Here is a 26,034-nt window from a genome sequence, read left to right on the forward strand (position 1 = left end):
TTACAGGGGTGCCCTATCACACCCAGCTAAGTGAACAGTTCTTAATAAGTCAGTGGTAACTCTACAAACATGAAATACAGAAATGTATCACTCTAGTTTGCTCTTTGTAGCATGAAGAAACAGACTAATCAACACCAATATGCTATGTACTCCACCCAAAGTAGAATTGCAAACTGAATTTTGGGCTTCCAGTAGAAGATCTGGCATCACTGGGTCTGAACTCTGAAGCTAAGAATTCAGACCCACCTCTGTGTGTAGTGAGAGCTCCCTGGTTCTTCCCAGTCCTCACCATTCCCTATCCCCTTCCACCCGACCTATGCTCCTGTTTTGACAGGGGGTGGACATCTCAGAAAGTAGCACCAGTATGCAGGACAACCTAAGACATTTTCTAATTGTGGAAAGATATTTCTAACTGAATGAAAACTGTGTACATGAAAACAACACAACAAAAATTATTTCAATAACTTCTTCCAATGGAAACATTACAATGGTATCTAAGCAAAAGGACACCAAAAATACTTACTGAACCACAGCCTGTCCTCGAGTCAAACCTTTGATTTTCAGATAATGCTTAATTACTCTGTCCTCACTGTAAAACAAGAAATAAAAAGCACAGCAACCCATGATTATCTGAGATACAGACTCCACTTCGAGATTCCCAGGTGGCCACTAGAAACGTGAGTGAAAAGGCCCATACAAACCTGTTCACTAGACACAGTGGGGTCTGGCTTTTGTTTCTGTAGGACACGAATTTCTGAATTTCAGACATTTTGAGATAAGAGATTAGGGCATGACAAAGCTGGCTAGGGAAGTAGGTGTGACCTGTTAATTAGGAGATCCCCAACACATGTGCAGAACAGGTCCCAGAGTCCTGTATGTGGACTTCTTGGGAGCTCAATCAGTTTTCAATAGGGTGGCCTGGACCTGACATCAGCCGGAGACATGGGATACCAGTACCACTTCTCAGGACCTGTATGTACTTCTCTTGGATTTCCTCAGAATTTGGACAATATAAAGGACATTCTGATGCTATGAAAAGCATGCTATCATTCCACAATTCTTTGTTTCAGATGAGAAGAACCTGGAAACTCCAGAGGGAGAGGTGAGCAACCCAGAACTCGGTAATGCGAGCCACTTTTGGAAGCAAGTTACCTGGTAACAATTTGACTGCCCCCATTATGATCTTTAAATCTATTTACACGGCATGCATTTATGTTTTAAAAACATCATTCACTAGAAAAGGAAACAGGATCAGTTTTTCAGATGGAAAACTAGTATCTTGGATAGAAAATAATAAGTACAAAATAATAATATTAAATCCTAGTTGGAGAACATTAAAACTAAGACCTAGCCTCCTCTCTTTAGTTAGAAAAGGGGATCTGTAATCCCAGAACTCTGGGATGCTGATGTAGGAGGCTTTCGAGTTTTAGCCCTCCTGGGCAATTTGGTGATTCACTAAGATCCTGTCTCAAAATAAAAAATAGAAAGTGGCTGAAGAAACAGCTCAGCGTGAAGGTCTTGGGCTCAATCACCAGTTCCCCCCTTCAAACAAGCAAAATAAAAATAAAAAAGAAACACACACACACAAAAACCCAAAAACAAAAACCAGCAACTTGTTCAGAAGGGTCAAGAGTTAGCATGCAACAGAGAGGAGGTGAACCTTCCAGGGCACTGCACTGCCACCTCAGCCCCTAGGAGGTGAGTCAAGCAGGCGCCAGCAGCACACATCCCCCCCACCCCTTGAAAAGAGAAGACACATAAACAAGTCTCAAAAACAGACTTCCAAATCACCTAAAGCAACCCCAAAGGGAAACAAGATGGAACAATCTGATACTCAACCACCTGTACTCCCTGAACTGGCAACAAAAGAGGATTTGGAAAAAATGAAATCAGAAATAATTTTTCAGATATCAGTAGAGATTGTATTCATAGTGCAAGACATGATTAATAAATCTAGAGAGGACACAGATAAAATAATAGAGAAGCTGAGGAACATGATAAAATCCCAACGTAGGAAACAAATAGAATCCATAAAACAGATGCAAACAGATATCCAGGAGTTTAAAAACTCCAAAGTTTATGCAGCAGAATGAGCCAATGTGAGGACAGAATTTCAGATATAGAAGATAAGATTGCAATTAGTGAACAGGAAAAGAAAAACTGCTTTAAAATTGTAAGGGACCATGAGAAATCAATCCAGCAGCTACTAGACGATGCAAAGAAGATTAACATAAGACTGATTGGAGTCAATGAAGAAATAGGAGAGAGTGCAGACAACAGATAAAAAAACTGTTCACAGAAGTGATGGCAGAAAACTTCCCATGCTGGGGAAAAGAACTTGACATACAGATAAGAGAGGGATATAGGACTCCAACTAGCTGTGATCAAAAACAATGTACACATAGGCATATAATAGTTAAGATTCCAGAAAGCCAGGAAAACAACAAAATTCTACAAGCAGTTAGAGAAAAGAAATGAATCACATACAAAGAAAAGCCCATCAGAATCACAGCAGACTTCTCACACAAACCCTCAAGACAAGAAGAGCTTGGAGTGATGTATTTCAAGTCCTAAAGGAAAACAGCCCCCAACCCAGATTGATGTACCCAACAAAACTATCAAAATTGATGGAAAATAAGATACTTTCATGACAAAGAGCACCTTAGGAACTTCATGAATACCAAACCAGCACTCCAAATAATTTTAGACAATATCCTAGTAAAAGACAGTGAGGATCACAACCCCAGGAAGCACAGCAGAATGAATCCATTGAGCACAACAAGAAATGAAATGTAAAGGGGGAGAATCCAACAAAAAAAAAAAGTCATGACAAGGATAAGTCAATATGTATCAGTTATAGCCATCAATTTCTTTTTTAAGTTATAGAAATAAACTTTATTTTTAATTTTCAGAAGTATAAAAATTGTAACACTTTGTATAAATTGTTAAGAATTTAGTTGATACCTAGTTAATATCACACAGCATTATTTTTTCCTTTTCTTGAAAATTTATACTTGCATCCTTCAAAAGACAGACTAACATATATTAGCATTTAGTATATTATTTGAAGAGCAAAATTCTAGAATATCCATGTTTGTCATGGTACTTGAAATATGTTTAATATATTAATTTAAGTAATGTATCTCAGAGGTAACAATTATAATCATTAGTTCTCTAACCTTTAGGTTTGAATAAAACCTATCATTTTTCACAATGAGAAAGCAGAAAATAATATAATAATCAAATGAAGCTAAGCTGAAATCATTTAATTCTCTTAGGCCTTTAAGAGACAGGGCCTGGTGGGATGTCATTATGGGACCCTTCCATTTTCTGGCTTCCTGTCTTGCCACATGATCTTTCCCTCTCTTGTGCCCTCCCACCACTGTGATAACCATGCACCATGACGTGTAGCAGCAAGAGGAGGCCTCACCAGAGCCAGCACTGTGCTGTCTAGACATTCAGCCTCCAAAACCATGAGCTAAATAAACTTCTTTTCTTTATGTTATCCAGCCTCTGGTATTTTGTTATAGTAATGAAAACCAGAATATATCTTCTATTTTAGCAACTTAATATAAATGAAACACAACTTTCATTTTTAAATAAAATTGGCTATAGGCCAATCTCACTAATGAAAATAGATGCAGAAATCCTTAATAAGATACTGGCAAACAGAATGCAGAAGATCATCAAGAAGATCATACACCCTGATCAAGTGGGATTCATCCCAGGCATGCAGGGATGGTTCAACATACGCAAATCAATCAATGTAATACACTACATCCATAGAGCCAAGGACAAAAACCATATGATCATCTCAATAGATGCAGAAAAAGCATTTGACAAAATTCAACATGCATTTATGATAAAAATCCTACAAAAAATTGGAATAGATGGTCTCTACCTCAATCTGATAAAAGCCATCTATGAAAAACCAACAGCCTGTACCATACTAAATGGTCAGAAACTGAAATTTTTCACACTAAGATCAGGAACAAGACAAGGATGTCCACTATCATCACTCCTGTTCAATATAGTTTTAGAAACATTAGCCACAGCAATTAGACAAGAGAAAGAAATAAAAGGAATAGAGATAGGAAATGAAGAAGTCAAATTGTCATTATTTGCAGATGACATGATACTGTATATAGAAGACCCCTAGAACTCCACCAAAAGTCTTCTAGACTTAACAACCAAATTCAGTCAAGTAGCTGGTTACAAGGTCAACACACAAAAATCAATAGCTTTCCTCTACACGAACAACAGACTCACTGAGAGAGAAATAGGGCAATCAATTCCTTTCAAGAAACTGAAATACCTAGGAATCAGCCTAACAAAAGAAATCAAAGACCTCTTCTCTGAAAACTATGGCACTCTGAAAAGAGAGATTGAAGACAATATCAGAAAATGGAAAGACATCCCCTGCTCCTGGGTAACAAAGATCAACATAGTGAAAATGGCCATACTTCCAAAACTGCTATATAGATTCAAAGCAATCCCAATTGAAATCCCATTAGCATACTTCATGGACCTTGAGAAAACAATCCAAAAATTCATTTGGAACAAGAAGAGACCCAGAATAGCAAAAGCAATTCTAGGCAACAGAGACATGGCATGGGGTATCACAACCCCCAACTTGAAACTAATACTACAAAGCTACTGTGATAAAAACAGCATGGTACTTGCAAAGAAACAGACCTGAGGACTAGCGGAACACATTAAAAGATACAGAAACAACTCCAGACACACTCAGCCACCTCATCTTTGACAAAGGAGCCAAACACCCTCACTGGAGGAAAGATAGCCTCTTTAATAAATGGTACTGGAAAAATTGAGTTTTAACTTGCCAAAGATTAAAACTAGACTTATATCTCTCACCATGCACTAAACTCAAATCGAAATGGATGAAAGATCTAAATATTGAAACAGAAACACTGAACTGGCTGGAACAGAGGTTAGGTAGAGCTCTTGAAGACATTGGTGTAGGAAAAGATTTTATGAACAAAACCTCAGTTGCCAGTGAACTATCTCTTCTTATTAAAAAGCTTCTGCACAGCAAGAGAAATGACCAACAATGTGAAGAGACAACCCACAATGTGGGAAAAAATTTTCACCAGCTGTTTCTCAGACAAAGGTCTACTATCTCGAATGTATAAAGAACTTAAAAAAATCAGACCTCCCAAATTTAAAGACCCAATCCAAAATTGAGCATCTGAAATGAACAGGGAAAGAAGTAGAAATAGCAAATAAACATATCAAAAAATGTTCAACATCACTGGTCATTGAAGAGATGCAAATGAAAACAACACTGAGATTCTACCTCACTCCAGAAAGAATGGCTGCTATCAAGAATCAACCAATAACAAATGCTAGTGGGGCTGTGGGGAAAGAGGAACCCTGCAGCACTGCTGGTGGGAGTGTAGACGGGTGCAACCACTGTGGAAATCAGTATGGAGATACCTCAAAGAACTAGGACTGGAAGTCCCATTTGACCCAGCTATTCCCCTTCTGGGTATCCTCCCCAATGAATTAAAAGAATCCTTCCACAGTGATATATGTGCACCCATGTTCATAGCAGCACAGTTTGTAATAGCTAAAACTTGGAAACAGCCCAAATGTCCATCAGCTGGAAAGTGGATAAAGAAAATGTGGTTTTTAAAATAAAATCGAGTACTACTCAGCCATAAAAAATGAGAAATTAAGAGACATTTATAGCTAAATGGATGCACATTGAGGTGATACTCTTAAGTGAAATAAATAGGACACACATATGGAAATAGCAAAGAGTTTTTCTAGTGTGAGAAATTGAAAGTGTAAATAAGGACTAAAAAGTATAATAGATAATGTGAAATAGGAAGAAAAGGGGCAAAGAGGAAGGGGAAGCGGGAGAGGTGGGGGAAAGGAAAGAAGAGAATGGAATTAATATGAGAAAATGAAAAAATGGAAACAAAGTCTTTATAAATAGGGAGGGATGGAGGGGTTGAAGGAAGGGCAAAGGAGTACGGAAAAAAGAAGAACCAAGAGAGATTATGTAAAGGTGCAAATTTCCAATGATGAGTGTCATTATATTGTATACCTAAAATGTACCAATACAATTAATTAAAGAAAAAAAGAGTTAGGATACAACAGGGCCCTTGCAGTCACTTCCACTCTATATTTGGGAAACCTACTCCAACTTTCATATTAAAGCTTTCAACATCCGATACTTTATAATTTTTATTTTGTAATTTTTTCGTGTGTGGCTCTAGGGATTAAATTTAGGGCCTCGTTCACGCCAGGCAAATGCTTGCTTTACCACTGACCTATATCCCCAGCATTATTTTGGGAAATCATCTTCAAGATGTGGAGACTAAAACCAAGAAGCCTGTATTTAAGGAGAATATAAGTAATTTGAAAAGAAAAGCAAGTACTTTTTAGGAACAAAGAGGGGGCGTTAAATGAGTATGATGGATTTGTTAAAAGACAAGCAATTGAAACAACTCAAAATTGATAAGGATATGCAGCAGCAGAGAAAACCTCTGGTCCTTAAGGAATGCTCTGGCCAAGGAGATCTGTTTTATACCACACCGTTTTCTGTTAGATGAAGGCTGAGCCACATAGTGACCACACAGCTGCTGAGCAGAGTTCGCTTAACAGCCTGCTATATAGGCAGCTCACATCCTTCAGGGAAATGCACACAGCCAGCTGCTCTTAACCCTGCAAGACTCGACCTGGCACAGCAATCTCCAGTGAGTTTCCACAGGAGACTTTCCCTGACATATCCTGATGGTTCCCAGGACAGGGTTCCTGACTTACCAGTACGCCAGGGAAGGGTGCTCCTGGAGAGTTTTCGTCGGGAAGGCTGGCAGCGTCTTTAAATCTTTCCTAGCATTTTCATCACTGAAAAGAAACATAATATGGCAATGTCAAGTGCCTTTACCTAAAAAGTTACTGAAGCTGCTTACCAAAAGAGTGAGACCTGAAAAGTAACTTCTTATAGAGTGTTAGGCTGTCTTAACAACGTCAACACACAAGGTACTGTGCTAGAAGGAGAAACAGCCCTCAGATTTGACAACCAAGACATACAACGGTTCCTTGAAGTTATAATACTCTCTGTATGTGTCTATTTTTTTATATCACATGATTAGAATTGTGCATTTTTCATATTGCATTTTTATATAGCATTCTTCACACTTCATTATGCACTCCATGTCTCCATGTTCCTGTAGCATCTTGTTATTTATCTTTAGTGGCTACCTAATATTTACCATGTTGGAATACAGGTTATCATACAATCATTCACGTATCATTACCAATTTTTCACCATAGATATCACTGCAATAAAATGGTTTTGGTAACATTGCAATGGTAGTAGAACTTTCTACTACCCTTCTTTGGTTTTCCACCAGCCTCTGAAATACAATGGACCAAGTCAGTCCTCTCTGTGGAAATTTCATCTCTGTGGAAACCCCTGGAAACAGAAGACTGGAAAATATATATCTGATAAAACCCAAGATATCCTTCAAACTGCATCAATTGAACTAAAATGTAGCTTCTGTAAAGTTCTGCCATTCTCTAATTATAAAATGGCGAGACAGCAGCTGTTGAGAGAAGGGTGTGGTCTTTATGAAATTTAGAAAGAACAAGTAATACGAACGAGTAACATGAGCCGGTTATAAGTGGTCCTGCACTGTACCCGTACAAGAACAAATTCTGACTGATTTCCAGTATTGGAAGAGATTCTGTGAGGAAACAATGGCGACTCTGTTAACATCTGAAAGGCCTTGGAGAAATCCAGGAAGAAGCTACTCACACAGCATGATGCTAACTCTTCCTTTCCTACTCCCCACCTCTTCTCATTGCTACCACCCTTTGTGGAAAGTTTAGAAGAACCAGAAACTTTGTTTAGGACATTATTTTCCTCATGGAAAGCTCAACACTAGCCTTCCCATGTAGAGAGTACTGTTCTTACCCATGTTTTTCTGGTGAAAGTGTGAAGTTCAGAGAGCCTAAGTCTCCATGTTCCCCTGCTACTGGGCGGAGGAGCCAGAAGGAGCCCGTCTGGTAGGCCCCAAATTGTTTTGTGTGTGTGTGGGTGTACTGGGGATGGAAGCCAGGGCCTTGCACATGCCAGGCAGATACTCTACCACTGAGCTACACCCCCAGCCCTCCAAAGGCCATGTTCTTAACCACTGTATTATCTTATTACCACACATTCCAGGGAAGTGTCCTAAAGTGTTAATAAGAACATTCTGGTCCCTGGAAAGGCTCAGCCCCGCTTCTACCTGATCCCGAGAGCCAAATAAAAACAATGGCAAATTAAGTTTCAGAATCCATCACATATGCAGTTTTACATTAGTTTTCCTGGGGTTTGCCCAAAGGGGATCATGACATTGAAGTACATGGGCCCCCCCCCCTCAAGTGGAGGACCAAACATGGACCCCAAGATGAATTTCCTTCCAAAGCACTAATCCGCACTCAGATCAAGTGTTCCACCCTGGTCACCTTGGGGTCCAGGCATGGCCTCCGGGTGGGCTCTGCCTGGCCACATTCTACTCTGCCGTCTGAGAAACATCTCCCTCCTATTCCTCCTCAGCTTGTGTAAGTGCTTCTCCTTTAATGCCTACGGGGAAGTTTGTTTTCTGGGGTTTTTTTGCCAAGATTCCTGACCATGCTACAGGGCAACGAAGTGAGCCCACTGAGCAGACTCTACATAATTTACCCTCTTTTCTTAAGAACAGATAAGAAGAGAGAGTGTGTGTCAGGGAGACACTGTGATTTGCACCTGTCAACATTACATTTTAAAACCAGGGTTGTGGCTCTTCCTACAGGTGAAAGATTTAGCTTTCTAAATTACCACAGGAAATAAAAAGTCACTTGGCTCCTGTTTTTACGTAAGAATAAATCTCTATTCATTTGAAATTTAAGCGGTTAATCATACTGACAATCTTGGGAAACTGGTTTGGGTTTCCGGAAAATCAAAATATACCACAATCCAATTTATTCATACTAAAGGTCAACTGTCAACTCTCAGAATTAATATTTATTTTCTTAATAATTTCTCTTATGGGGGCTGGGGATTTAGCTCAGTGGTTCTGCCACCTGCCTTGCAAACGCAAGGTCCCGAATTTGATCCCTGGCACCAACAAAAAAAAAAAATTTTTTTTTGTATGCTCTGTCCTTCAAAGCCCCTTTTTCTTTTTGCAGTGCTAGGGATGGAACCCAAGGCCTCATGCAAGCTAGGCAAGCACTCTACCACTAAGCTATATTCCCCTGCTATTCCCATTTACTTTTAACAGAAGCTGGCTCATGGTTTTGGTTTTTAGGAAGGGCAGATGCATGTATATTTTCTTAAGTGATAAACCAAGGACAACACTGTTTTTTCATATCATCACTAACCACATATACTTTGTTATACTTTTGGGTTCAGTTGAATGTATTCTAAGAATCCAGGTGATCCCTTATGGCTTTGGGTATGGTAAATTTTGTGGCAATAAAGATCTCAGTAGATTAGATTGTTATGTATCATGGTTTTACTCACTCACTTAACAAGTATGTGTACATCTATACTGTATCCCTAGCATGTAGAACTGAGTGTCATATGATGGAGTTTTAACTCACAAAAGTAGTCAAGACAAAAACCAAGAAAGAGGAGAAAGCGTAGGAGAAATTTTATCCACATTCTACTCAAAAAGCTCACTTGGAAAATAAGTACAAAATGGGAGACTTGAAGCTCCTGCCCTTTAAGATGGTTTTTGTCCAGTGTCCCCCAAATTACAAGCATTTTCTAACATTTAAGCACTTAGTGAATGTTGGCTAAATGCAAGCAACTTCTGGATTTAGGATGTAACTAGAGAAATAGTTGTATGCTTCAAGTGGAGAGAAATTCTGCCTGCGTTGAGGTATTTTTTGGGGGGGAGGGTCTCACTATGTAGTCCAGGCTGGCTTTAAGCTCACAGCAATCCTCCTGCCACAGCCTCCAGAGTGCTGGGATTACAGGTGTATGCCACCACACCTGGTTTGTGTTGGAGTTTTTGAAAGATAAACTTTGGTTTTCAACATGTCATATTTCTCAATATTTTCAAGAATACTTTTCACTCTACACAATTAGAATCTACCAATTTATAAGATGTTATATGGCATTATTTATCTAAAAATACTGGCTGAATAAATCAATAAATTACCAGAGGTTAATCATGACCCAGCACTCTAAAGAACAATAAATATTTATTCACTGAGACCTTTTTTGTACTAATCAATCACTGAAAAGCAACTAAATATGTATTATCAGAGAAGTGGCTTAGGGATTTTTTTTTTTTGGCACCGGGGATTGAACTCGAGACCTTGAGCTTTCGAGGCAGGCACCAGAACCACTGGGCTAAATCCCCAGCCCAAAGGATTGGCTTTCTTTTTTTGTTTTGTTTTGTTTTGTTTTGTGGCACTGGGGAATCAAACTTGGGACCTTGTACTTGCGAGGCAGGTGCCGGAACCACTGAGCTAAACCCCCATCCCGGCTTAGGGATTTTTAAGGAGAGTCACACTATTTTAAAGAGAATTTAGTCAGCCTTACTAATCTATGGTTTCCACATCTGTGGATTCAACCAATGACAGGCTGAAAACATTAAAAAAATTTTTGTCTGTACTGAACACACACTGACTTTTTTCTTGTCATTATTCCTGAAACAATGCAGTAATAATAACTATTTACATAGCATTTACATCATATTAGGTATAAACCATCTAGAGATGATTCAAAGTGCATGGGAGGGCATGTGTAGGTTATATTGAAATGCTACACCATTTTATACAAGGGACCTGAGCATCTGCAGATTTTGGCATAGGAGGGGGGTCCTAAAAGCAATTCTCCATGAATACCAAGGGACCATTCTAGTTCAGCAGATGGAGCACAGGGGATTATTTTTTTTAAGGTGGTGAAATTATTCTGTATGATACTATGATGACACTATGAATTTGTCCAGAGGATATAACTTTGAATAGCACAACACAAAGAGTAAACCCTAGCCTGTCTACAGGTTTTTGTAACAAATGTACTACACTTATGCAGGATGTTAATAAAAGGATAAACAGTATGTGAGGAAGGAGAGGGGGCATGTAGGAACTCTGTGCTTTCTACTCCATTTTTCTGTAACTTTAAAACTGCTCTAAAGAATAAAGTCTGTTAAGAACAAAAAGAAAGAAGTATGCTTTAGATTAGTGGTTTTCAACTGGAACAATTTTGTCCCTCAGGGGACATTTAGCAATGTCTGAAAACCATTCTTGATATTTACACCTGGGAAGGAGGTGTTATTGGTAGCTCTCGGATAGAGGTCAGGATGCTGCTGTACATTCCACATGCACAGGACAGCTCAACAATAGAGTTATCTCACCTGAGTGTCAATGGTGCCAGGGTTGAGAAACTCTGCAATAGATTATTTTAAAAATTCTGAGGTGGCTGGGGACATTTGTCTAGCAAACATGAGGTCCTGGGTTTATACCCAGTGCCACCAGCAAAAGGAAAGAAAAGAAAAGAAAGATCAATCTTAGAATTCTACCCTAATACATTTTCAATTGTGACTTTTATACTTAAAGATGTTTTTCTTATAAATATAAGATTATAGATATCAGAGATCTCAGAGGCAAATGCCTAATAGGAGCCAGGTGAGGCAGGCATTAGAAAATCGACTGCACTGGCTAGCCAAAAATCAGCAAGTTATACTTAGCATCAGACACAGGGGCACAAGGGAAAGGGAGGGGACTAAGAGGAAGTGAAAACACAGCACATATGAAGGACAGACGCTCCTTGAGTTACCCATCATAAGTTAAAAATTCATAAGTTAAAATCTATTAACTACATTCACCCTACTGAACAATATATCATAGTCTAGCCTACCTTAACAATTCTCAGAACACTTACATTAGCCTACATGTGGGCAAAATCATTTAAACTTATTTTATAATAAAGTATTAAATATCTCAGGCAATCCACTCAGTAACTGTATCCAAAAAAAGCTGACATAATAGTACACTGTACAGTATTGGTGGGTTCCCTTATGGTGCAAGGCTGATTGGGAGCTGTGGCTGTCCAGAATCACAGGAGGACTTGTACTGCATGTCAGCAGTCTGAGAAAAAATCAAAAGCCAACCTGGGCATGGTGGGATATGCTGTAATCTCAGCACTCTAGGAGGCGGAGGCAGGAGGATCTCAGGTACAAGCCCAGCCTGAGGAACTTAGCAAGACTCCATCATAAAATAAAGTAATAAAAAGAGAGCTGGAATTATCTCAGTGTGAAGGCCCTGGGTTCAATCCCAGTACTGGGGGTGGGGGTGGGGAGACATGACTAACATCAAAATTCAAAGCATATACTCAATGGGTATTGTTTTTGCACCATTGTAAAATTTAAAAATTCTAAGTCAACCATTATAAATTGAGAACTATCCATAGTAGTTAGGAGATAGATTTGACTATGTATGACAGAAATCAAAATTTTAGCTAATTTCTCCTTACAGAGCCAGAATAGCAGGAAATGTTGCGGAATTCAATCTCTGGCAGCTCTGCCATTTCTGAGTGTTGCTTCCTCTCACAGGGCCCAGGATAGCTCAGCACTGGGTCCACACTTCAACAACTAGGAAGAGGTGAAGTGCACACTCTCTCCTGTAGGGCAGAACTGGAAACCTCTCACTTTTCCCAATCCCATTGCCCAGAACCTCATCATCATATGCTAGCTCTAGCTTCAAGGGTGGCCGGGATATGTAGTCTTTATTTTGCCCAACCCAGACAAAGATTATAATACTTTATATACATATTATACATTATAATATAATAGTTTGGCAGAAAGGAAGATTAGATACTATAGAAACACAGTCATATTTTAGCCATTTTAAAGACTCACCACTCAGAGCCAGCTTATTTCTGCCACATAGGTACATGGATCCATCATTGTCTAACAAGCGCGTTAAAGAAAGGTTCAAAGTCCCAGTGTTTTTTTGTTTTTCCCCAGTGTTTTATAAAAAATATCTGAATGGAGTATGCCACAGGCTAACACCCTCATTTTGTAATTTCTGACATAAGCTATATGTTTTAGTAAAAGGTGGAGGAAGGGAGGTACTTTCTCAGTTTCTCAACTTAGTTGCTAGTTTCGGGTAATTTATTAACAGTATAAATTGTCAGGAGTGTATGAATGAAGGAGATACATGAGTAATTTAGATAGACATGCAATCTGGATCATTCTAAAAGAATATATTTGCAGAAAATAACATAGCTTTATTTCTTTGCAATAGAAAAGCTTCCTATTATGAGTCTGAAAATCTGGTCTTTTGTGCTATTGTAGAACATCTGCTGTGACAAGATAACATCAATTTCCTATAAGAACCTATTTATTGCAGCAAATTTTCAGCAAGCCATCGCTGATACTGACATGACTGAGCTATGGATTTGGTTATAACACCACAAGAAAAAGTCCACAAAAGAATCAAAACATGACTGAGACAGACAGCCTGCAGAAAAATATGTTAAACCCTTGAACAAGTTGTGCATGAAAGTATAAATCCAAATGGCTAACAGACAGGAGAAATATGTTCAACCTCCTAAGCATTCAGGGAAACACAATTATATCTTCAATGAATTATTGAAAGGAACCAGACTATTAAACTTTTGAAACTTTATATCTAGTTTATGAAGATGTAGAGCAACAGGTACTCTACTTCTTTGCTAATTAGAGTGTAAACTGGTATGACTGTTTTGGAAATTTGCATGCCCCCTGGCCTAGCAACCATTTGTTAGGTACAACTCTAGAGAAACTTATGCACAAGAATAAGGTTTATAGCAGCATTGTTTATAATAAGACTAAAAAGGAGATAGGTGTGGTGGTGCATGCCTATAATCCTAGTAATCAAGAGGCTAAAGCAGGAGGATCATGAATTTGAGGTCAGTCTGGACTACAAAGCAAGTTCATGTCCTGCCTGGACTACATAGCAAGGCCTTGTCTCAAAAAAAAAAAGGGAGGAAGAGAAGGAAGAGGAGAAGAAGAAGAAGAAGAGGAGGAGGAGGAGGAAGAGAAGGAGGAAGAGGAGGAAGAGGAAGAGGAAAAGAAAACAACATAAATGTTCCGTAATAGCAGAAATCACAAAATTATAGTGTATTCATAAAATGAAATATAATAGATTATAGCAAATAAAATAGATTATAGCTACATACAACATGGTTGAATTTCATAAATACTGAGTAAAAACACAAGACTTTATTTCTTCTTCTTTTTTTTTTGGTACCAGGGATCGAACTTGGGTCCATGTGCTTGTGCAGCAGGCAGTGAAACCACTGAGCTAAATCCCCAGCCCAAGGCCTTAGTTCTTATTTAAGAAACACACCACAATCCCTGGTCCATAAAGGTCTCAAATAAGCAAAATGAAACTATAATTTTATATAGGTGATAAAACTATAAGGCAAGATGAGAAAATATATGCCATAGTTGAAAAATACCTCTGAGGAAAGAGGAAGCACTTTACTGGCATGGGAAGCACATAGTGGAAATAGTGGGAGAGGCTTGTAGGGTCCTGACAACATTCCTCGTGGTTGTGATTGCAAAGTTGTGTACTTTACTTTGTTCTTTGTATTATATGTGTGTCTCATGCATTCTTCTGTGTGATAATTCACACCAAATCTAAGTCAAATATGACCAGTGAGTGGATGTGGGGATGTGGAAGAGCTGTTTACAGCTGACTTGCCGCAAAGCTAATGCAAGAAGTTAGAACTTGCTGACCAAAAGCTGAACCCACCAGGATGTGCAAAAACACAGCCACATTAGTGTAGAGGGTTAATTTAGATCATCTTCAGAGTTTAGGATCAAACAGGATTTCGTGTTTGAGCGACAGACAGTAACTGAGTGCTCATTTGTTCACCCTCCTAATGAATCTGCCTGACAGCCCGAGCCACGAGCAAGGCCTGTGAGCTTGCAGAGGGAGGACAGAGGGCCCCTCCCTGGCTGGTGGGACAGGTGGCACCGCTAATATGAACCAGGATCAAGCTCAGAGTCGAGGTAGGGCTGGCCAGAGAGCAGGGGGAGGAGAGCAGCCTCCAGAGGGACGTCTCTGCCTTTCACTAGCAATAAACACACTCACCCCGTCTGGACATTCCTGACCCTAATGGCAATGGATATGTTATTTCAAAGATGCACTTGACCAGAACTGTCACAAGGGACTGGTTTCTCCAGGTTCTAGCCAGAGAGAATGACCATAAATCTACATAACTCACTACTTCTCAGAGACCAAACCAGCAATTGCTTTTCTCTGTCATTTCAGCAAGAACTCAGATGTCACCATGAAAAATATGCTTGCATTTTATCTGAGTTTCGGGGCTGAGCCCTTCCCTTAGGCATTCCAGATTCCTCTTTCAATAGCCTTCCAGAAGAAAGCTGTCCTAGGCCTCCATTTAGCCACTGCAAGTATTTTTCAGGCGATGATTCCTTTGGGCATTCTTAAGCCCCCTTTCATGGGTTGTTGTTTTTCTTTACTGACCTCAAAAGCCCTGCTGGAATGTGCCAGCCCCACTCATTTTTGAGAAAGCCACATGGTTGGCAGAACCAAAGCCACCCTTTGTGTGTGCTGGAGCATTTGTGTGGAAAAAGCCACCCCCAGCAAATGTGTGCACCTGCTGTGGCTAACAGCAAGCTTGCTCACAGCAACAATTAACCACCTGCCGTTCAGAGACTGTGGTGGAAGGAGTGTTTCCAATTAGCCAAGGATGAACCCTGCTAGTACTTCCTAGACCTAGAGAAAGTGAAAACCCCACTGTCTGGGTTTGGTGTGGAGCTATCTATCCCTAGGTTCCTAGGACAATTTAAAGGAAAAAAGAAAAAAAGTCCAATCCTAAAGTTCACTTTTGTTATCAGTTCCAAAGCTCTGTCTTACCTGAACACAAACCAAATGTGCATAAAAAGTGGAAGCTATATATAATGACCAAAGCCAGGCATGATGGCGCTGGCCTGTAGTGCCAGCTGCTTGGGAGGCTGAGGCAGGAAGATCTCACATTCAGGGTCAGCCTAGGCAACTTAGAAAGGTCTTATCTCAAAATAAAATGTAGAATTGGAGATGTAGCTCAATGGAGTGTTTGCATAACATGCACATGGTCCTAGAAAATCCCCAGCAACCCCCACCAAAGAAATGAAAATATAAAGGACTGAATGCAGGGATGGTAGTGCCGAAGCAGGAGGATCACAACCTTGAAGTCAGCTTGGACTACATAGCCAGTTCAAGACTACTGTGTACTATATAGTGAAGCGCTGTGTAAAATAAATAAATAAATAAAAAGGGCTGCAGATGTAGCTCAATGCTAGACAACATGTATTTCCCAACATGCATTTCAACTTGCCATGGTGTGAAAGTAACAGTGGTTCAACCCTCAATACTGATAAATAAGTAAAATAGACCAAGTGGAAATTCCTGCAGAAACTTCACTATACAAAGAAAAAACCACAGAGTGAGAAGAACCTAACACAATGCTGTCACTTAATCCGCCCCCACCACCCCAGAGAAGTGCTTCTACAGTACAAAAGCTCACCTCAAGGGTGTTACTCCAAACCCTTTCTCCACAGGTAGGTTAGGCTTATTATCATCTACATCCCTGTTTCACTGATGTGAAAACTGAGATTTAAGAGATTAAGTAATTTATACCCACAAAGTAAGGAAGAAGCAGATGGGAGGGTTCCACATCTGTATGCCCACTCTGCCTGGCTCCTTCTGTGGTCCACAAAGAGGGGATAAGGAGAGGAAGAGGAAGACTAGTTAGAGTCACTGCAGGTTTCTGATCCCTAATGCTAGCAGCCTCTGATTAATTCCATTAGAATGTGTCCTTCTTGGGTGGTGACAGTTTGCCTTTTTAAACTAGATTAAACTGGACTAACCCAAGCTGGATTAACCACATAAAGAATCTGAACATGGATAATTAAGACTTAATGTGCTACTCATTACTCTGTATTTCTTGAACCAAACCAAACAACCCAAAACTGCAGACTATAGCTGCCCTCTAGTAGCAAAGACACCAAATTTAGTATGTATGTATGTGTGTATGTACATATGTATGTATGTGTGTGTGTATGATGTATGATAGTCCTGGGGATTGAACCCAGGGAGCACTGAGCCCCATCTCCATTACCCTCCCCCCTGTATTTTTTAAATTTTATTTTTGGTACCCAGTTTTTTTTTTGCGACCCCGTCTCCTTAAATTGCCCCACAACTCCTAGTTAAAACATGTTTTTAAGTGGGCTACAAAATCAGACTCCAGGCATTCTCAGCAGAATCTTAAAACAGGAAGTCCAAACTGCTTTACGTGAGAAGCACAATACCTCCAGAAAATCTCCTTAACCACACAAGGAATTCCTGATGCCCAACCTCTTATACCAATGAAAAATTAAAACAAAACAAGGAAGATCCCCACCTCTCTGGAGCTATGGGTTCCTGCTCTGGGACACCACAGCCTGGGGTGGGAAGCTGACACTTTCCTTCCCAGTCAGTGCTATGCAAAGTTAGAAATCCTAGGGCTCAAGTTCATTCCGCCTCTGATGCCACTCCTGATTACTGAAGTTCAGAAAGACTGCTTAGAGCTGAGCTGATCTTGCAATAGCTAAAATAAAGTGTCCTCTTCACCTCCCACCTGTCCAAACCAAAATTTTAAAAAAGCAGCTCCAACCATCCAAATAATTGAGGTGAATTCATTGTGTCCAACCCATGAGTTCACAGAAGGGGAAAATGAGGCCCAGGGATGTATGAAGACTTACCAAGGCCCTGTGGTAGCTGGTGATTGATAGATTCAAAACGGCAGAGGTCGGAGCTTGGGAAGACTTAAGGCCCTTGCATCAGAGGGAAAGGAGGGGCAAGAGCAGGGGAGGATTCTGTGGAGGACAGGAGGAAGGGGGCGGGGCTCTGCCTTCCCTCCTAAACCCTGGGTCTTTCCATTCTTGGAATTCCCACCCCATCCCCTTGAAACAGTTCTTAATCACATCTTTTTTTTCCTTTTTCTTTTTTTCCCCAGCAGTGGGGATTCAACCCAGGGTCTTTTGCACAAAGCTTCATCCCCAGCACTTTTTCAATGTTTTTTATTTTGAGACAGGGTCCTGCTAAATCACTAAATTGCCCAGGCTGGGCTTGAACTTGTGATCCACTTGCCTCAGCCTTCCATAGCTGTGGAGCTATTACAGCTGGACTTCCTTATCATACCTTATCATACAATCATGTTGTAGCTGTTTACAGAGCTCAGCGAGAAGTGAAAAGATTATACTAGCCATTCTCCAAGCCTGGCTAAACCCAGGGGACCCCCTAACTCCCCTTTCTTCTTGGAAAGGTGTAGAGCTCTCCTTTCGTGTGGACAACAGAAGCTCCCTTGTGAAACTTTAGGTGTGACTGTGCATTCCTAGGCTGCCTCTGGTCCCTTCTCCCACCCACTTCTCAGCTCCTCCTTCATAGGACAATTGAACAAAACACAACAATAAAGGAGACTATCCTGGGGACTTGCTGTGGGCCACAAGTGTTCAGCATTGTATTTATGTGAACTCAAACTGTCCTCTTACCAGGCCAAGATACAGATGCTATTTCTAATTTTCAGATAAGGAATCTGAGGTTCATCTAGGTCTTCTACCTGCCCACCACTGACTAGAGCAAGCCCATGTGCAGCCAGAGCATACTTTGACCAAAAATCAAAACACTAACCAACCAGCTCTGGCCCTGTGATTTACTGTAATTAGGGCTGGGATTTAGAACTAGATTCAGTCCCAGGTTCCCTGTTCCTAGTTTTGTCATCTTAGATAAACTAACCTTTATGAGCCTGGGTTTCTGCACTGTAAAAGTAGGGATGATGACACATCTTACACAGTTCTTGGGGAAGTTATAATAGACTGCTATGGAAGTACCTGCTTGGTTCAATAAATGTGTACCTTTCTTTCCCATTCTTCCAAACCCAAGATATACATACGTATATATTGAGGTGAGCAGTACTGGGGATTAAACTCAAGGAATTTGCACTGAGTTACCCCTTTCTCCCTCTTTTAAAAATTTTTTAAAATTAAATTAAATTTTTTCTTGAGATAGGGTCTCAATAAGTCCCTAAATTGCACAGACTGGACTTGAACCTGTGATCCTCCTGTCTCAGCATCTCACAGTGCTAAGATTACAGTGCCACCATCCCTAGCTCCAAAACCAAGAGTTTACTCAACTTTTTATTCCTACTTACTCTTGGAGCAGGCTGGTGGTGGATTATTACCATGGAAAACCATTCCTAGGGATTAAGGTTTGAGTTGACAGAATAAATACGTAGGACATACTTATACTTTTTAAAAAAATTGTTGTCTATCTGAAATTGCAATTAAACTGTGTATCCTATATTTTTGGCTTTTTTGTTCTTTGTTTTTTTGGTGCTGGGGATCGAATTCAGGACCTTGCACTTGCAAGGCAGGCTCCAGAACCACTGAGCTAAATCCCCGGCCCCTGTATCCTATATAAAAATATAGGATTTGCTAAGCCTGGCAACTCTATGGGTTTATAATACACCACAGGGGAGAAGAACTTTAGAAGAAACTTGCCACATTCTAAGTTGTAAGCATTTTCAGGGTTGGTATGACAGATTTCAGAGGTGCTGGTAACTGGTGGAAGCTGGGCCTGAAACCTCTTCCAACACCTTGCCCATATCATCATGGAGTTTGTGTCACACCCTTCTCAGTCTCTGTCAGATGCACCCTGCACTAGGAACCCTGGCAGTGTTCTGTCAAGAGCAGTGTCCACTCAGCCGGAATTCCTGTCACCACATTCCTGTCTGCGGCCTACTTGGTAACCCAGTGCAAGTCACTCCACCCATCTGCATGCTTGATGGGGATCAATTGTCCAACTATATTTTTAAGACTAAAGAATTTGAAATTAGAATGAAAATGTGATGAGAGATTTTTCTAAACATTAGACAGCTTGTTGAGGACTCCTGATCATATCTACTTTGAATTTTCACCTCTTTTTAAATACCACTTGCTTGGAGAAATATAATCTATAAGAATGACCCAGGCTGAGAAACAGGTTAAAGTGGAAATCTGTGAATATTTTAAATAAAAATGTTTTACCATTATCAGTTTTACCATGTCAAACTGATACAGAAAAGAGAAAGGTTGTTGTCAGGGACTCTGGGAAAGGGGTTGGGGAATTGTTTAATAGGTACAGAGTTTCAGTTTTGCAAAATGAAAGTTTAGGGGGTCGGTTGGAAAACAAGGTGAATGCACATAATACTACTGATCTGTGTTCTTCGACTGGTGGAGATTAGCCTGGTGCAGTGGTGCATGCGAGACTAAGACTGGAGGATTGAAAAATTAAACCTAGCCTGGATGAAAACTTAGTGCCTGTCTCAGAATAAAAAATAATAAAAACGGGGCTGACAATGTAGCTCATTGCAGAGGCCCTGAGTTCAATCCCTAGTACCTCATTAAAAAAAAGAAAGAAAGGTGGAGATAGTGAATTTTATGTAATGTATATTTTTATCATGATTAAAATATTACCTCTCATTCACATCTAGAATCAGAAAAATAGGCATCAAGAAGAAAATGAAGCAATACAAACAATGTTTTCCTATCAAAGAATGTTCAGTAAGAAATCTGTTCCTCTCCTGGAAACTTCCCACTGGACAAGTGAAAATTACTTATGGTCAACTTGACTTCCCAAAGCTTTATCTCTTCTTCCTGCATGTGTCACTCAGTACGGCCTTCCTGATCGAACAGAACAGGATCACTCGCATTAGCTGTCTGAACACAGAGAACAGAACTGTTTTATGTGTTATGTTAGCACTCAGTGTTTCTAGAACCACACTGAAAGGCACTGAAACAGCTATCAGCAAGGGCTCGTAGAATTCCTCCCCTCAACGTCCTCCCTCCACTTCTGCACCCTGAGGAGGACCGGCAGTTTACGTCACAGTATCTTCATACTAAATACTGCGCAGGCGCCAACGTCCCAACCAGCCAGAACCCAGAGGACCAAGAGGGCTGATTCACTTGAGACCTGCGTACAGCCTGGGCCTCTCCAGTGCAGAGTGACACAGAACCCAGAGAGGGCCAGAGAGCCACCTCCTGCCTAGGGCTGATCCTCAGTAGGCTTAGTAGTTTAGAATTATACAGAAGTGGAACTTGGGGTTTTGGTTTTCACATATTTGCATTTAGCATTTATGCTATGAAAGCAAAGTATTTTGAAATGCAAAATATGTAAGCCATGAAATGCAAACTCCTTGATTTCTAGCAAAACTGCGGTTAAGGAAGTGAGGTCCACAGAACACACTAGTCCAGCAAGGGCTCAGATATCAGGAACAAAGGAGGTGGAAGATGCTGCCAGTGTGTTCTCTTTCGGGAAATTCGCAGGGCCAGTGAACAGGCTCAGAACACCTAGTGAAGAAAACTTGGTGAACTTTAACTTTTTTTTTTAGGTCCTGAGGATTGAACCCAGGGGCTCTCTACCACTGATTTATATTCCTAGCCCATTTTATTATTTTTTTTTTTGAGACATGATTTTGCTAAGCTTTCCAGGCTGGTTTGGAACTTGCAATCCTCCTGTCCCGGCCTCCTAAGTAGCCAGGATTACAAGAGTGTGCTATTAAGCTTGGCTAACTTTGTTTAACTTTAACCATGAGAAGTCCTCACCCAACTGTTCTTTGTTTTGTTGTTGTTCTTGTTGTTCACAAAAGGGATTTTTTAATTCATTAAAGTCCCAGCCTAAAATAAAACAGGCATATTCAATTTCTGTCATGTTTTCTTTCTTTACTATGCTAGTAAGGAAGGTAATGAATCACTCTTACAAGGTTGTGTTTTCTCCAGGATATAAGGGAATTCTAGCAGTGGTAAAGTCCACAAATCGTGAAGCCCCACTAGGCCAGAGTAGCTCTGGACCCCAGACAGGCTACTTATGGGCTTCAAAGTTCAGCTTTGAATGGGGACAATCATAATGTCTGTATTCACAGGATTGCTGTGAGGATTAAAGGTATTATCAACAATAACATCATTTGTGTGTTTTTTGTTTTTTGGGTTTTTTTGGTACCGGGGATCGAACTCAGGATCTTGAACTTGCAAGGCAGGGCATCACTGAGCTAAATCCCTGGCCCAACAGCAACATCATTGTTAACAATGACATGTTAACTGAGATGAACTGAGGTCCAAAGAGGGTAGGTAAGTTACCCACAGTTATCCACCAAGGGTCTGGGCCTGGATTTGAATCCAGTAAAATTCTAAAGCTCCATCTTCACTCTCACCTGCAAGCTGATTCAGGTACTCGTCACCTGGTCCCTGGGGCTGGCCTGCCTGTTTGCCTGTCTTCCTTCCTTCCTGCCTTCCTACCTTTTTCCTTTGGTGTACTGGGGACTGAACCCATGCTCTTCACACTGAGCTATATCCCTAGCCCTTTTGTATTTTTGAGAAATGTCTCACAAAATCACTAAGTTGACAAGGCTGGGCCTAACCCTGTGATCCTCCTGCCTCAGCTTTGCAGAATGCTGGGATTATAGGCACATGTCACTATTCCAGCTGAGCTCCTGTTTTTCCTACTGTAACTCACTTTGAAGGACCTGGAAATGAAATTGTATTTTAGAGCTGTGTTTCAGGGGTATAAGAACTGAGGGGGGCAAATTTCTTATAAGTCTTTGATTTTTGTTTTCTTCCTTCATTAACTACTCTCAGGGGCAACCAGAGAAGTTCCTTTCCCATGAGAAATAGATGCAATTCATAGCACAGGTGTAAATTGGGCATATTTCCTTCCCAAATGAAGATGGGCGTTCAACACTCTTACTCTACTTCAGCAGTGAACTGAAAATTGTAGTCACTCATTTTTCTCTTCCATAAACAGCAGCACCTTAATTATAGTCACTTGGTAACTTCCAGGATCTTAAAACAAAACCCTCTGCTTTTACAAAGTCACTTGTGGCTGGCTCAGCAGCTGAGCAATAAAGGTTCATCTCCTCCCCCGTCAGCTTTCAGGAATTCTCCACCTTTACCTGTGGTGTGTTACCCCTGCAGATCCTTATCTTTGTAGGGTAAAGGCTGACTCCGAAATTCAGGCTGTTGGCTATTTAAAGACAATGGGAGCCCCCACTCCACTATTCTAATTAACTTTTAGAGAGCAGGGTTTCCTACTGGTTACAATAACATTGACTTAAATTCTCTGAAGGAAACCTGCCAGGAAGCAAAATGAGCAACAGTCTGTCTCTGTCTCTGTTTCTGTGTCTCTGTCTCCCCCCCCCCCCCGCACCCCACCTCTCGCCCCTCCTCCCCTGGGGCCCAGGTTGGGCTCCAACTTGTGACCCTCCTGCTTGAGCCTCCCACAGTGGTGAGATTACAGGTGTGCACCAAAATGCCCAGCCTGGCATAGTTTTAAAAAGCATCCTAGGCTGAGAATACAACTCAGTGACTGAGAGCTTGACTAGCATGCACAAGGCCCTGGGTTCAACCCCCAGCACCGCAAACACAAAACAATCATAAAGGCATCCTGGGAAGAAGAGTTTGAACAAAATGGTGAAGGCAAAAATACCACAGGTTATGTGGAAGAGAAAGAGGGGAGGAATGAACAGATGTAAAGGAGCAGCAGGAGCAGCAGAGTGTGGGCAAGTATCCACGAATGCCAGGCTGGGGTATTGAAGGGCAGGTGTCTGGGTGCTGTGAGAAACTAAGACTTCAGAAGTAAACAATGGTCAAGTCTACATTTTAGGATGGCAGCAGGGCTTTTGCCCAGGTTGGAGCATGCAACCGAATCAGAATAGACCTAGGATGCTTTTCAAAACTAGGCAGGCCCTGGGCAATGTGCATATGTTTAATTCTAATTATAGTTCTGTGGGGTTGTTCCCATTTTATTGATGAGGAAACAGGCTCAGGGTGTGAGGCCTCTGCTTGACCCTGAGAAATCAGGGGAGGAACAGTTAGCAATCAAAAAATGCAGGGTATGAGCTTTGGGACCCAAATTACCCCATAAAATGACCACACTCAACACTCCACATATTCCAGAGAATGTGACTGCTCTGGCAAAGGTGATACTGGAGTGCAACAGCTCTTGATGTTGCTAAAGATCTAGAAATGAATTTATCCTTCCACTCCCTGTTACTTTCTTCCAATTTTATTTTTTCAATACTAAGGATTTAACTCAGGCCCTTCACAGTGAACTACATCCCAGCCCATTATTTTTTATTTTGAGGTAGGGTTTCATTAAGTTGCGAAGTTGTCCAGCTTGGCTGAAACTTGAAATCCTCTTGCTTCAGCCTCCCAGAGTGCTGGGATTACAGGTGTGTGCCACCACACTCAGCTTCTATTTTTTTTTTTTTTTAAGATCTTGGTTGGGCTTTATTTTCAATTCTAGAATCAGGCAATATATCATTCCATAAAATAAGTATTCCTAATTTCTTTCAATTCAAAAAAATTTGGTATCTATCTATCTATCTATCTCTATCTCTCTATCTCTATCTATATCTTGCTTTTTTTGGTTTTTTGGTACCAGGGATTGAATTCAGGACCTTGTGCTTACAAGGCAGGCACAGCGCCTCTGAGCTACATACATGGCCTATATCTATATCTATATCTATATCTGTACCTGTGAAGGGTGGTCAGCAGGTTACTAAGTGGTAACCCCAACTGCTTTACCAAACTGAATGGGCAGATGAGGAGAGTGCTTGGAGTTTCCAGTGGCTGGAAATTAGCTGTCAGGCTTGGAAGGCGTTATTTTATCAGTCGGTTAAGGAGCACATTGTTCAAAGACTTGGCTGGGAATGAGTACTAGGTGATCTGTAAATAATCTATGGGTAGAGTTTACCAGGAGTCGAACATTAACAGGATAGAAGCCAGGCTTTCAATGGGTCACTGGCCTGTGAGCTGTTTCTAATCAGAGGCCTCCCATCCACCTTTATGGGCTTGTACTTCTCTACACCCATCTACTGTATTTAAGGAACAGAAAGGAGCAGGTACAGGGCAAATTCCAACAGAAAGGTGGAGGATGTGCCCCGAGGCATTTAGAACCCAGCAAGTGTCTCAGCAACAATACAACTGTTAGGTCAAGTGTATGAAGGGTGAGGCCCCTACAAGGCAGCTGCACGAGGAAGCCCCTATTAATCCCTTAACTAAGCAGCTGATGGATGTAATCTTTTCGTGCATACCTTAAAACTCTTTAGACACATGACCACTACAAGTTTTTTTTTTTTTTTAAATCAACACAAGCTACAGAAGCTTTTTATAGATTTCTTCATCTCACTAATTAATGGATGATAGAAAACAGAACTTTGGAAAGCTTCTGATTACCATTCACTGTCACTCTGGCTAGAAAAATTGTAAGAAAGGTTTGTTCTGAGATTCATTCACAGAAAGAATAGGTCTCTATTTGAAGATAGTCAGGCTGGGGTCTACTTTCTTTTGATTTTGCAACCATTGTTATTTAAAATAACACAATGATTCAGCTAGGGTTATTTTGCATAGTAATCTCAGAAAAGAAATCATTACCTGGTATAATCTCCCTTGGCTTCCTGAAATAAAAAAAACAAAGACAGATGATCAATATGTATTTATGCTAAGCTAAATGAATTATTCACTCTTGGTTATTTTCCCATCATCAACCCCGAGTTTAATGTTAAAGAATGTACATAAGGAACACTTTCCCTATGGCCAAGGACAAGAATGTGGCACTGATAAGAAAATGCTAGTGTAAATATTTCTTATTCTTAACAGAAGAGACAAATATGAAAAAATGCAGGTCATTATTTTCCCTTTACATTTCTAAGATCCCATGATAAATGCTTTTCCATTCAAGTGGCAGCTTTGTAGAGTGGATTGCAGACTTTTTAAACCAAGACACAGGTACATCAACATACACTGTTTTCTTTTTCATTTTTAAATGAGTGCAGAAAAAAACTTTTTTTTTTGGCTACTAGTTACTTTACAAATTAAAGGGGTCTTATACAACCTCAAGAAGATGTACACAAAAGTTACTAAATTTAAATGAAAATTACAGCTGTTCTAACAACTGCTGCTTCCCAAATTCAAGTAACTCAGAGCGCTTTTCCAGGAATATGGTCTTAACTCTTTTCCC

At 40.5% G+C, this 26,034-nt stretch overlaps 1 protein-coding gene across 8 annotated transcripts in view; it reads right to left on the reverse strand.

Annotated features, from left to right (window-relative positions):
* The window catches only part of Frmd4b (FERM domain containing 4B), a 351,908-nt gene that overhangs the window by 44,202 nt on the left and 281,672 nt on the right, over positions 1 to 26,034 (reverse strand). For all 8 annotated transcript variants that reach the window (XM_087182007.1, XM_087182006.1, XM_004854187.4 and 5 more), the window contains 3 exons: positions 25,449 to 25,471; positions 6,793 to 6,876; positions 524 to 589 (listed from right to left, as the gene is read on the reverse strand). In XM_087182007.1, the coding sequence (XP_087038133.1) occupies positions 524 to 589; positions 6,793 to 6,876; positions 25,449 to 25,471 (173 nt within the window). The remainder of the gene's footprint in view (positions 1 to 523; positions 590 to 6,792; positions 6,877 to 25,448; positions 25,472 to 26,034) is intronic.

This window comes from Heterocephalus glaber, unplaced genomic scaffold, assembly GCF_053883595.1.
Source record: "Heterocephalus glaber isolate CG9 unplaced genomic scaffold, H.glaber_assembly_v1.0 deba00001472, whole genome shotgun sequence".
In the NCBI taxonomy this organism is placed as follows: Eukaryota; Metazoa; Chordata; class Mammalia; order Rodentia; family Bathyergidae; genus Heterocephalus; species Heterocephalus glaber.